Raw genomic sequence first — 14100 nt, forward strand, 5'->3', positions numbered from 1 at the left:
CTGCGTAGAATCGTACTGGGCCCCCGTCAGCACGCAGAAGTGTCGCAACACGACGTGGCATGGACTCGACCAATGTATGAAGTAGTGCTGGAGGAAACTGACACCATGAATCCAGCAGGGCTATCCATAAATCCGTAAGAGTACGAGGGGACTGGAGATTTCTTCTGAACAGCACGTTGCAAAGCATTCCAGTTATGCTCAATAATGTTCATGTCTGGGGAGGTTGGTGACCAGCGGATGTTTAACCTCGGAAGAGTGTCCCTGGAGCAACTCTGTAGCAATTCTGGAAGCAAGGGTTGTCACACTGACCTGCTGGAATTGCCCAAGTCTGTCGGAATCCACAATGAACATAAATGGATGCAGGTGATCAGACAGAATGCTTACGTACGTGTCAGGGGTCCCATATCACTCCAACTGCACATACCCGACACCATTTCACGGTCTCCACCAGCTTGAACAGTCCCATACTGGCATGCAGGGTTCATGGATTAATGAGGTTGACTCTACACCCATACACGTCCATCTGCTCGATACAATTTGAAACAAGACCAGGTAACCAGTTTCCAGTCATCAACAGTCCAATACCGGCGTCGACGGGCTCAGACAAGGCTAAAGCTTTGTGTTGTGCAGTCATCAAGGGTACACGAGTGGGCCTTCGGCTCCGAAAGTCCATATCGATGGTATTTCGTTGAATGGCTCGCAAGCTGACACTTGTTGATGGCCCAGCACTGAAATCTGCAGCAATTCGCGGAAAGGTTGCACTTCTGTCACGATGAACGATTCTCTTCAGTCGTCATTGGTCCCGTTCTTTGCCGCACGGGGTAGCCGACGGTCTAAGGCATCTTGTCATTGCCAACGCGGCTTCCCCCGTCGGAGGTGCGAGTCCTCCCTTGGGCACGGGTGTGTGTCGTCCTCAGCGTAAGTTAATTTAAGTTAGATTAAGTAGTGTGTAAGCTAAGGGACCGATGACCTTAGCAGTTTGGTCCCATAAGACCTTACCACAAATTTCCAAACTTTCCCGTTCTTGTAGGATGCTTTTCCGGCCGCAGTGATGTCAGAGACTTGATGTTTTACCGGATTCCTGATATTTACAGTACACTCATGAAATGGTCGTACGGGAAGATCCCCACTTCTTCGCTACCTCAGTGATGCTGTGTCCCATCGCTCATACATAGGCTGTAACACCACGTTCAAACTCATTAAAGTCTTTATAACCTGCCATTCTAGCAGCAGTAAGCATTCTAACAACTGCACCGTACACTTGTAGTCTTATATAGGCGTTGCCGACCGCAGCGCCGTATTCTGCCTGTTTACATCTCTCTGTATTTGAATACTCGTGCCTATACCAGTTACTTTGGCACTTCAGTGTATAATGGCAGGTACGCCTGTCGTGACCTCTACTGGTGAATTCCGCAACACATAGGGTGTATGGATTCTTTTGATGAGATCGTGCACGTTTGATGGCCATCATTATGTCTCACACAGTCATATTAACAGCAGTTTGCTTTGATGTGCTCTGTCATCCCTCGAAGCTTCTAGAAGCATGACCCTGCATACAAATTTTTACTCAAGAGAATCAGCTTTCGCTGCAGAAACTTGTCTACAGGGTCAACCGCTGACTGCGCTCGTGGTGTTCACAGGAGGGCACTAACACCGTGCTGCCTCTGAACGCGGCGCTGGTGAACGGTTACTCCATCGTGACGTTCCAGCGCCACCTGCGCGCCCGCGACGAGCTGGACCTGCCCGTGCTGACCAACCAGAGCCAGGCCGTCATCTGGGCCGTCGGACCGCTCAACGATCGCCGAGAGGTCTCCTTCCACCACACTTTCAACAAGCGTAAGTCGCATGCTCTCGTACTGCCCCCTACCATAGTGGCCCCAGTAAAAAAAATAAATAAAAAAATTTAAAAAATTTAAAAAAATCACAGAAAAGAAATACAAAGTCTCTCTCTATAGGTCAATGCAGAGCGTGTAGAGCTCAATGTAGGTTAGTGAGTTTCAATTACACTGGCAGAAATTAAAAGTGTTGTACCATTTGTTGTGTACATAGTTCCGCGTAGTCAGCGCGTACACAACTTTCCCACTAGAGCGCGCCCCGCTATGCACAACAGCGCAGGCGCAGCGCTCGTCCGTCTCCGCACTACGAGATGACGCTGCCATAGAGACAGACCAAGTTCTGCTTCCGCCGATCCGCGTATTAATACGAGGGTTGTTTTTTAAGTAAGGGCCGTTCTCGCGTATAGTCCCGTAGTTCGCGCCACTTGCCGGCATCCTTCCCGTTCACACTGATGCAAGTTGCAGCTCTGTAGCTGACGTGAAAGCATCGCTGTGCTACTTTATAATGTTTACGATTATTGAATCGCCCGCCGGGTGTGAGATACGGTCAGTGATACGTTTTCTGACCGCGAGAAGCCTGTCAGCTGCAGAAATTCATCGTCAGTTAACAGAAGTTTATGGCTTGAATGCAATGAGTGAAGGTAAAGTGCGTCAATGGGTTAGAGAGTTTAAAGATGGCCGTCAAAACGACCACGACGAAGAACGCTCAGGCCGGCCCTCTGTGATCACTGATGATTTGGTGGCTGCAGTCGAAACAAAGATTCGTGAGGACAGAAGATTCACAATTTCCACTCTTTCTTTGGCATTTCCACAAGTTTCAAGATCGGTTTTGTACAAAATTGTGTCTGAAAACCTAAACTTTAAGAAACTGTGTTCTCGGTGGGTACCCAGACTCCTCACAGAGGACCACAAAGGGAAGAGATTTGCCACTTCATTGGACTTTTTGATTCGTTACGAGGAAGCAGTAGAGATGGGGGATCCGCTCTTGAACTAATTCATAGAGTTCAATCTTTCAAAGGAGTGAACAATCAGTGATTCAGAAAAAAAGAACGGTAGCTCCAAACGTTTCCCAGGCAGAGAGAGAGAGAGAGAGAGAGAGAGAGAGAGAGAGAGAGACGGAGCATATCAGCAGCGCCTCTGCTGGTCAGAGCACAGTGCACGCCACACAACACAGCCAGCGCCGGCCTCTGCCCTGCTTCTACCTTGGCTGCCTGCATTGTGCAGTGCCCCATTGGATTTTGTGTTTCACATATGCCGGGCCGTCTCTGTGCGGGTCTGCCGTGTGCACTGTGCAGTGTCTGGCGCAGCTTAACTTCGCATCGCACTCTGTCGGCGATCGTTTCAGTCGCACGTCCTGCCCTCTGGGCAGTTGATGCCAGCAACAGGACAGAGAGCCACCTAGCGGATAACATAGGAACTACTTGCAAAAACCTGCTCGCAAGGGAGCGGACGATTTGTCTCGGAGCGGGTGAGCTCCCCCCACCCTCGGAACTCGCCCGCTCAACGCTCACCCCACCGTCTCGACTCTAGCCAGAGCGTCGAGCAAAGCGACTCTGGTGTCACTCTGGTCTCTGCAGTCTCAGCTCACGCAGTAATACAGCTCGCGGCTCGACCTGCTCGACTCAGCGCCTCTGCATCGGAGTTTGTCCCCACTGGATATTGTTCTTCATAGTAATACCGCTATGTATATTACATTATTATGTTATGTATACATCAATTGTTTTTATTTTATTTTTATTTGTTTAAACTGATTAGATTAGGTTCCTGATGACTACTCTTACTATAGGATTTTTATTATGGACACTCGAATTTACGCTTTAATTACGAGCGAACCGATAAACGTATCGCAAAATGTGATACACCAATATTTTCCTTGTTTTATTCTGCGTAAGGCTATATGCAGCACTTTCGTTTTACAGTCAAATTTATATTTTTTTTTCTTATTCTGGTACGGATTTTGCGATTTTAGGCGTCTTCGAAAGGAAAAATATATGGCTTGCGATGTATTTGTATGAGGTTAATGAAATTTTAATACATTATAGCCAAATATATTGTTAATGTAAATCTCAAGTTACAACATTTTCCGATCACCCAAAAAACCACGCTAGTGCAAAATAAATCAATAATCAAAAACTTTGTCATATCGTGGAAATTTCAATAAACAATACAAAATTCTTACTCATTATCTATGTTACTTCAAAATAGGATCAAATAAGATCAAAATACAGGTATAGTACTGGAATAAACCAAGTTTAAAGGGCAATGTGCCTTTCATTTATTTTCTTTTGTAAATGAGTGGTGAGTCATGAAAAACAGCTAATTCATTTCAGGGAGTGAACAGTTCTGATCCAATCTCTGAAAAGAACAGTTTTGCCCATCTCTAGGAAGCAGGGGATGACATGTTGAGTCAAATTGTCACTGGAGATGAAACATGGGTATCCCATATCACTCCCGAAAGCAAGCGACAATCAATGGAATGGCGACACACAACCTCACCCGTCAAGGTCAAAGCCAAACAGACGCTGTCAAAGCGCAAGATTATGGCAACTGTGTTCTGGGACCGGCGCGGTGTTTTGCTAGTGGACTTTATGCCACGAGGAACGACAATCAGATGCCTACTGTGCAACTCTAAAGAAGCTCCGCAGGGCAATTCAAAACAAAAGGCGCGGCATGCTGACAAAAGGAGTTTTGCTCCTGCACGATAACGCTAGGCCTCACACCTCTCAAAAGACTCAGTATTTGATTGATTCTTTTGGCTGGGAAGTTTTGGACCATGCACCATACAGCCTCGATCTTGCTCCTAGCGATTTTCACCTTTTCCGGTACCTGAAACACCATCTTGGCGGGCAGCGCTTCAATGACGACGATGAAGTGAAAGCGGCCGTGAACTCTTGGATGTCGGAGCAGGCGGCCGAATTCTTTGAAGAGGGAATTAAAAACTTAGTTGTACGGTATGACAAGTGCTTAAATAAACAAGGCAACTATGTAGAAAAATAGGTAAAAGTGTGTAGAATCAGAAAATAAAAGTTTTTTACAAAAGTATTTGTATCTTTTTTAAAAAATAAAAACGGCCCTTACTTAAAAAACAACCCTCGTATGTAACGCAGCCAATGAGATTGCTGCTTACGTAGAACCTTTTCTCCTCGCGGATCACACTCGCGCTGTGATACACGAACGCGCAAGGTATTATAACGAGTGTACAGACCTCCGATTAGTGAGTCTGCATTTGTCTGCACCAGTCTGTACCAGTCTATAGTCAAGTTTCAGTCTGCCCCTAAAAAGATTACCATCTTCCTGTACATAGGCATGAAGATAAATGTATAGACACTTTTGTCAAGTATCAGAGATATATGTGAGAATAAGATTAACGTACCAATACCAAAGGAACTTCAGATTGTCAATTGTAAATAGCATCCAGAACCAAGTTAACTAATTTTTATGCTTGTTATTATTTTAATAAATGTGTGTGAAAATTAATCAAGTTCTGTTTAAAGTGGGTCACCGTGTAAGTAGGCTGTTTAGGTTTTTTTATTGGTAACGCCACCTCTGTATGAAAATCACTGGCTGTGCTGTGTGCAGTCTGTGGCTGCTTTGCATTGTTGTAATACTCGCCATTGTAGTGTTAGGCAGCTGGCTGTGAACAGCGCGTAGCGTTGCGCAGTTGGAGGTGAGCCGCCAGCAGTGGTGGATGTGGGGAGAGAGAGATGGCGGAGTTTTGAATTTACGTGTAGTAATGAACAGCTTATAGTCAAAATCATCATGTCGGCGAGTCGCATATCGGTCATTGTTAGGTCGTGTCGGCCGTTCCATCTCAAAATTCGGTGCACATTGCCAATTTCTTTCATAACTTCCGAAATGCCCTGTGTTATTATTTTGCGGCTTTTCCGTATTTCTAAGTCCCTCTTCCCGTGTTGGAGCGCGAGTGTCCTCTGAAATTTGTAATTTTTGTATTACCTGTGTCAGCTGATCTTGTACTTCCCGGATTTCTCTTTGGTGCTGCGTATTTATTTGATTCTGATTTTGTTTGAATTTCCTAATTTGTTCGCACTCTTCTGTGTCATTAAAGACTACCGGTCTTGTGTCATTGAGATCATCATCTACCTTTGTAGATAAGTTAGTGAACTGATCCGAAAGTTCGGCTACTTTCTCCGATAGTGTACTTATTTCCTCAGTGTGTTTTTCTGAACCAAGTTTCAGAGTATTTACTGTGTCCTTTAAATTTTCCTGAGTTTTTGCAAGTTGCTTAACCGAATCGGTAGATGCAACTGAGTTAATTTTAGCTTGCAAGGTGTCGTGATTTTCATGAACAATGGTTTGCAGTTCTTTTATGGCTGCTTCGTGATTCTGTAATGCATTTTCATGCCGCGAAAAAATAGGTTGAAAATGCTCACAAATTTGTGTTTTTACGTCATTACAGACTTTTTGACATTTCGATTCGATGTTATGTAACTCAGTAGTTAAATCTTCACGTGTTTGTTCAAGCTTATGTTCCACTGAGTCTAACTTTTGAAGCTTTTGTTCCATTGCGTCTAATTGTTGCTGTGTTTGTCTCTGGTGTTGTTCCATTGTGTCTAACTTTTTAAGATTTTGTTCCACTGTGTCTAACTTTTGAAGCTTTTGCTGTGTTTGTCTCTGATTTTGTTCCATTGTGTCTAACTGTTGCTGTGTTTGTCTCTGATTTTGTTCCATTGTGTCTAACTTTTCAAGCTTTTGTCCCATTTGTTGCATTAATTGTAATAACAATGCACTGGTGTCTGGAACATGTTCCTCAGTGCTTTTCGGCAGTGAATTTGCACCGGCAACATTCACATTTTGACAAGCGGAAAATGTGTCTTGACTCATTTGAGAAAACGGTGAGGACGCAAAACCTGAATCTACAGTATTTGCAAAATTGTGTCCTGTCATTTCGGATTCCTGAGGCGAGCTGTTGCCGAGCGATCGATCGATAATGCTTCCCTCTTCACTAATTGTTTCACTGCCTACGCCATTGTTTGCCGCCCGCTCCATTTCCCTATGCACAATTACCAAATTACTATGTTGAACATTAGTTAATTCATTACACGGTGGCGCTAACACACTGCTTTCGTCTTCACTGTCATTTCTCAGTTTACTTTGGAGCCTAGTATTACGTTTTTCACACGCCATTATTGTCACAATATTTCACACGACAACACAGAAAAACACAATTTGAAGAGCAAAAATAAGAGAACACATTAACATAGCACTGAAAATAATATCTAGCTAATTGCAAGCGCAACTGCGAAATACTTGGTGCAAATTTACATGCGTGCCACACCTGTTTTACTGTACAACAATGAAAGACTGCAACTACAAAGGAGATTCACTCTACAATTATGCGCTAGCAATAAACAAAACTACGTTAATTACACAAACTACAAGGAAAAAATCAGAAGATTCCAGTGAGGTATCCTCGGCTAAGGGTCGACATATGAAACGTCCCCTTTTGAACAATTATACCTGACTGTGCTTAAACTGACACACAGTATTTTTAGCGCAACGCAATCTGACTTTCAAAAAATCCCTACAAAAGAATGGCCCTGACTAACATTAAACTATACCTTTCACAAATCACTTACCTCACAAAAATCTTCGCTACTCAAGCTACTGCAATACAGCGAGCGCCACTACTGCCAGCTAAATAAAAGATTCAAAGTACTGAAGGCACTAACTACTGATAGGCATAGTTGGCAAATGAAAGATTTTGATAGAGAACAACTAATGTATTTACCTCAATAGTCATAATATATATAGCAGTTCATGACAAATTTCAAAACTCCGCCATCTCTCTCTCCCCACATCCACCACTGCTGGCGGCTCACCTCCAACTGCGCAACGCTACGCGCTGTTCACAGCCAGCTGCCTAACACTACAATGGCGAGTATTACAACAATGCAAAGCAGCCACAGACTGCACACAGCACAGCCAGTGATTTTCATACAGAGGTGGCGTTACCAATAAAAAAACCTAAACAGCCTACTTACAACCGTCAATCTGCTACTCAAAACGTGCAAGTGGCATTTCTATCGTCTAACCTAACGGCAGAAGATAAACAAGCCACGATAAGACCACGAGACATATTGCTGACACTCGCCTACTTCGTTAGAGCGACAAGTCAATTAATCTGATGGTGTGTGTACTGAAGGTCTTACAGTACGCACACCACACCATTAACTCCTCGACCAACGCTATCAAACTGATGCTGCTTTGCCTAAATTACTGTAGGATATGTTGATTAAAATGTAAACCTTACGTGAGCTTCTTTCTGATAGTTTAATCACAAACAAAAACCATAACAACAGATGAAATGAGCGTAGGCAGAGCAATGGAACAAGCATTCAGTGACTCTGATACTAAAATTTTGTCAACCTATCTGACTAAAAATCATAACAGGTTTTGGTCTTCCGTAAAATCAGTAAGCGGTTCGAAATCACCTATTCAGTCACTCAATGACCACACTGGTGCCGAAACGGGAGACAACAGAGAGAAGACAGAAATACTGAATTCGATCTTCTGCATTACTTTCATCGAGGAAGATCCTAAAACGGTCCCAACTTCCAGTCATCATATGAACGGTAAAATGGCAGATATTGAGATATTTGATCGAGGAATAGAAAAGCATCTACAATCGCTTACTAGTGGAAAGGCATCAAGACCAGATGAGATACCTATAAGACTCTACAAGGATCATGCGAAAGCACTTGCTCCCCTTCTAGCAGAACTTTATTCTAGTTCGCTGGAACAACGACAGGTACCAAGCGACTGGAAAAAAGTGCATGACATACCCGTTTTCGAGAAGGGTTGTGGGATATATCCACATAATTATAGGCCTATGTCGTTGGCGACAATCTAGTGTAGAACTATATAACATGTTTCAGACCAAACGATCATAGTGTTTCTGAAGAACGAAAATCTCCTCTGTAAAAATGAACACGGATTCAGCAAACAAAGGTCCTGCGAAACTCAACCCGCTCTGTTCTCTTATAAGATAGAGGTACTCAAAATACCCTCCACCACAAACCGTCAGGTGGCTTGCGGAATATGGATGTAGACGTAGACGTAGACAAATCTAGAGCACTATAAACAACGTTGCTCAGGTTGATGCCCTGATCCTTGACTTCATGAACGTATTTGACACCGCCCCGCACCGCCGTTAAGTGAAAAACAAATACGAGCTTACGGAATATAGGACCAGATTTGCGATTGGATTCAAGACTTCTTTGCAGACACAACTCAACACGATAGGACCGTTACTGTTTACAACGTATATAAACGACCTAGTAGAAAGCGTCCACAGCTCTTTAAGACTGTTCGCAGATGATGCAACTGCCTGTCAGAAAGTAGCAACGGCAGAAGACAGTATCGGCATGCAGAATGACCTGCAGAGGACTCATGTATGGTGAAGGGTCTGGCAGTCCACACTTAACGTCACCAAACGTAACACATTACGGGTACATATGAAAAGAAATCCACTATCCGTACGATTACACTATTGATGACAAATTGCTGGAAACATTATCTAACGTAGAATAACTAGTAGTAACTACCCAGAGCTGCTTTAAATGGAATGACCACATGAAACAAATAGTAGGAAAAGCAGAGGCCTGACTGAGATTAAAAGGAAGAAATGTAACTCATTTCATTCTTGTCTCGCACCACTCGCGAGTAGAACAGGAAAGGCAACATCAGTTAGTGGTACCAGAAGTACCCTCCACCACACGCTGTCAGATGGCTTGTGGAGTACTGATGTAGATGAAGAATGGTGTGAGCACATGACGTGTATTACGTGTGTCCAACGGTACTGGAACTTTTTAGATGGAGATCGCAACACAGCATGTCCAGAGACGGTGCATGTGCAGCTTATCATTGGCATAAGTGGCAGAGAAGCAACATGCTGTCAGACAGCACAGACAGTAGGCAAAAGTGCTACAGCTGCAGAACGAGTGATGAGAGGAAGAACAAACGCAAGAGAGCAGCAAGAGGAATGGGTTCACAGCTCTTTTATGTGAGCACGTAGATGGCGAACATGGGGCCCAAGCCGTTGCATTGTTTTATGCTTTGCTATGCTTTTCTCAGTCTTACCTATTTCGGTTAACTATGTTCTTCGGTCCCCACATCTGGGTTTGCCCGCAACCCTTTCAAATTACTTTTTTTTTTACAAAAGTGTGGATCATGCGAGGAAGCTCGGCCACTACCCAACATGGTAGCCAGCCCATGTGGGGGACCATCAGTTACCTGTAAGGTGGTGGCACTTGACTGCACGTGTGGCGCTCTATTGCTGCCCAGGCGGCTACTTTCCTACGTATGCCGAAGAGCAAGTGCCCATCCGTCTAGCAGCAGCGGGACTCCGGGCAATGGCCATTAAGCCAGGTGGCCATTGCTGCTGCTGGATGGCGCACTTTAGGAATAGAGGGCACCTGGCGCATATCTCGCACCATGAAAAGACCTAAGGTACAAGACGGTAGCCAAGCTGGCCAGTTTAATGTACAACGACGATGTTGGATGATCATAAGTTTATGAAATTAATACTTGAGACACTACCTAGCTACACTACTGGCCATTAAAATTGCTACACCTAGAAGAAATTCAGATGATACACAGCTATTCATTGGACAAATATATTATACTAGAACTGACATGCGATTACATTTTCACGCAATTTGGGTGCATAGATCCTGAGAAATCAGTACCCAGAACAACCACCACTGGCCATGATAACGTCTTTGATACGCCTGGGCATTGAGTCAAACAGAGCTTGGATGGCGTGTACAGGTACAGCTGCCCATGCAGCTTCAACACGATACCACAGTTCATCAAGATTAATGACTGACGTATTGTGATGAGCCAGTTTCTCGACCACCATCGACGAGACGTTTTCAATTGGTGAGAGATCTGGAGAATGTGCTGGCCAAGGCAGCAGTCGAACATTTTCTGTATCCAGAAAGGCCCGTACAGGACCTGCAACATGCGGTCGCGCATTATCCTGCTGAAATGTAGGGTTTCGCAGGGATCGAATGAAGGGTAGAGCCACGGGTAGAAACACATCTGAAATGTAACGTCCACTGTTCAAAGTGCCGTCAATGCGAACAAGAGGTGACCGAGACGTGTAACCAATGGCACCCCATACCATCACGCAGGGTGATACGCTAGTATGACGATGACGAATATACTCTATATACACTCCTGGAAATGGAAAAAAGAACACATTGACACCGGTGTGTCAGACCCACCATACTTGCTCCGGACACTGCGAGAGGGCTGTACAAGCAATGATCACACACACGGCACAGCGGACACACCAGGAACCGCGGTGTTGGCCGTCGAATGGTGCTAGCTGCGCAGCATTTGTGCACCGCCGCCGTCAGTGTCAGCCAGTTTGCCGTGGCATACGGAGCTCCATCGCAGTCTTTAACACTGGTAGCATGCCGCGACAGCGTGGACGTGAACCGTATGTGCAGTTGACGGACTTTGAGCGAAGGCGTATAGTGGGCATGCGGGAGGCCGGGTGGACGTACCGCCGAATTGCTCAACACGTGGGGCGTGAGGTCTCCACAGTACATCGATGTTGTCGCCAGTGGTCGGCGGAAGGTGCACGTGCCCGTCGACCTGGGACCGGACCGCAGCGACGCACGGATGCACGCCAAGACCGTAGGATCCTACGCAGTGCCGTAGGGGACCGCACCGCCACTTCCCAGCAAATTAGGGACACTGTTGCTCCTGGGGTATCGGCGAGGACCATTCGCAACCGTCTCCATGAAGCTGGGCTACGGTCCCGCACACCGTTAGGCCGTCTTCCGCTCACGCCCCAACATCGTGCAGCCCGCCTCCAGTGGTGTCGCGACAGGCGTGAATGGAGGGACGAATGGAGACGTGTCGTCTTCAGCGATGAGAGTCGCTTCTGCCTTGGTGCCAATGATGGTCGTATGCGTGTTTGGCGCCGTGCAGGTGAGCGCCGCAATCAGGACTGCATACGACCGAGGCACACAGGGCCAACACCCGGCATCATGGTGTGGGGAGCGATCTCCTACACTGGCCGTACACCACTGGTGATCGTCGAGGGGACACTGAATAGTGCACGGTACATCCAAACCGTCATCGAACCCATCGTTCTACCATTCCTAGACCGGAAAGGGAACTTGCTGTTCCAACAGGACAATGCACGTCCGCATGTATCCCGTGCCACCCAACGTGCTCTAGAAGGTGTAAGTCAACTACCCTGGCCAGCAAGATCTCCGGATCTGTCCCCCATTGAGCATGTTTGGGACTGGATGAAGCGTCGTCTCACGCGGTCTGCACGTCCAGCACGAACGCTGGTCCAACTGAGGCGCCAGGTGGAAATGGCATGGCAAGCCGTTCCACAGGACTACATCCAGCATCTCTACGATCGTCTCCATGGGAGAATAGCAGCCTGCATTGCTGCGAAAGGTGGATATACACTGTACTAGTGCCGACATTGTGCATGCTCTGTTGCCTGTGTCTATGTGCCTGTGGTTCTGTCAGTGTGATCATGTGATGTATCTGACCACAGGAATGTGTCAATAAAGTTTCCCCTTCCTGGGACAATGAATTCACGGTGTTCTTATTTCAATTTCCAGGAGTGTATGTGCGTTCACCGTGATGTTGCCAAACAAGGATGCGACCATCATGATGCTCTAAACATAACCTGGATTCATCCGAAAACAATGACGTCTTGCCATTCGCGCACCTAGGTTCGTCGCTGAGTACACCATTGCCTCTGATGCAGCGTCAAGGGCAACCGCAGCCATGGTCTCCAAGCTGATAGTCAATGCTGCTGCAAACATCGTCGAACTGTTCGTGCTGGTGGTTTTTGTCTTGCAAACGCTCGTACCCTACCGTCCATCATCCCCCTCACTCCCATACCAAGTTTCCCACACTAGTCGCCGCACTGGGCCACTGCTGGCGGAACATTGCTTCTAATGGGGCCTTCACAAGGCGCCGCTGACCGGCCAAGCCGCCTGTCGCTGTGTTTCAACAATCAGCACACTTCTGTCGGCTTGGCACTGGCAGTAGAAATAGCGGCAGTGGGCCTTCGAACTTTAAAGCGAGCACGGGCTGGTTAAAACGCTTCAAGTCAAGACACGGCATTCGTGAGCTTACATGATTGAAAATGACGAACAGAATGATATGTCTGTAATTCTCGGTATGCTGAAAGAAATAGATTGCCACGAATATGAGGAAGAAGACGTTCATGAATGGATGAATATCGATGATGCAGATCCAGGACACCAAATCATGCAGGACAGCGAGATTGTAAACGTCGTCACTGATAAAGATGACGCCGCCAGCATCCCATCAATCAGTGCTCCAGAAAGTGAAGATGAAAGTATACCAACAGCTTCTGAGGCGTTGCGATGGTTTGAAGCCCAAGATGAAAGTGACCAGATTCAGATATCTGTAATGAAAAAAGTATGTGACTTAGCTGCCGGTAAGCGTGTAGCGTAGGCAGCCCAAAATGAAGGATTTTTTTAAACGTTAATTTTATATACTGTGTGTATTGTTCATGCAAAATACGTATGTAATATGTATATATTTTTGTTTAATAAACCGTGCCACATACTATGTAGGGTGTTACAAAAAGGTACGGCCAAACTATCAGGAAACATTCCTCGCACACAAATAACGAAAAGATGTTACGTGGACATGTGTCCGGAAACGCATAATTTCCATGTTAGAGCTCATTTTAGTTTCGTCACTATGTACTGTACTTCCTCGATTCACCGCCATTTGGCCCAATTGAAGGAAGGTAATGTTGACTTCGGTGCTTGTGTTGACATGCGACTCATTGCTCTACAGTACTAGCATCAAGCACATCAGTACGTAGCATCAACAGGTTAGTGTTCATCACGAACGTGGTTTAGCAGTCAGTGCAATGTTTACAAATGCGGAGTTGGCAGATGCCCATTTGATGTACGGATTAGCACGGGGCAACAGCCGTGGCGCGGTACGTTTGTATCGAGACAGATTTCCAGAACGAAGGTGTCCCGACAGGAAGACGTTCGAAGCAATTGATCGGCGTCTTAGGGACCACGGATCATTCCAGCCTATGACTCGCGACTGGGGAAGACCTAGAACGACGAGGACACCTGCAATGCACGAGGCAATTCTTCGTGCAGTTGACGATAACCCTAATGTCAGCATCAGAGAAGTTGCTGCTGTACAAGGTAACGTTGACCACGTCACTGTATGGAGAGTGCTACGGGAGAACCAGTTGTTTCCGTACCATGTA

At 45.9% G+C, this 14100-nt stretch overlaps 1 protein-coding gene across 1 annotated transcript in view; it reads left to right on the forward strand.

The window, feature by feature from the left end:
• Window positions 1–14100, forward strand: part of LOC126253083 (protein Skeletor, isoforms D/E-like) — a 316336-nt gene that overhangs the window by 249333 nt on the left and 52903 nt on the right. The window contains exon 9 of the mRNA XM_049954182.1: window positions 1641–1836. Coding sequence (XP_049810139.1) covers window positions 1641–1836 — 196 coding nt within the window. The remainder of the gene's footprint in view (window positions 1–1640; window positions 1837–14100) is intronic.

Source organism: Schistocerca nitens, chromosome 4 (genome assembly GCF_023898315.1).
Source record: "Schistocerca nitens isolate TAMUIC-IGC-003100 chromosome 4, iqSchNite1.1, whole genome shotgun sequence".
Classification (NCBI taxonomy): domain Eukaryota; kingdom Metazoa; phylum Arthropoda; class Insecta; order Orthoptera; family Acrididae; genus Schistocerca; species Schistocerca nitens.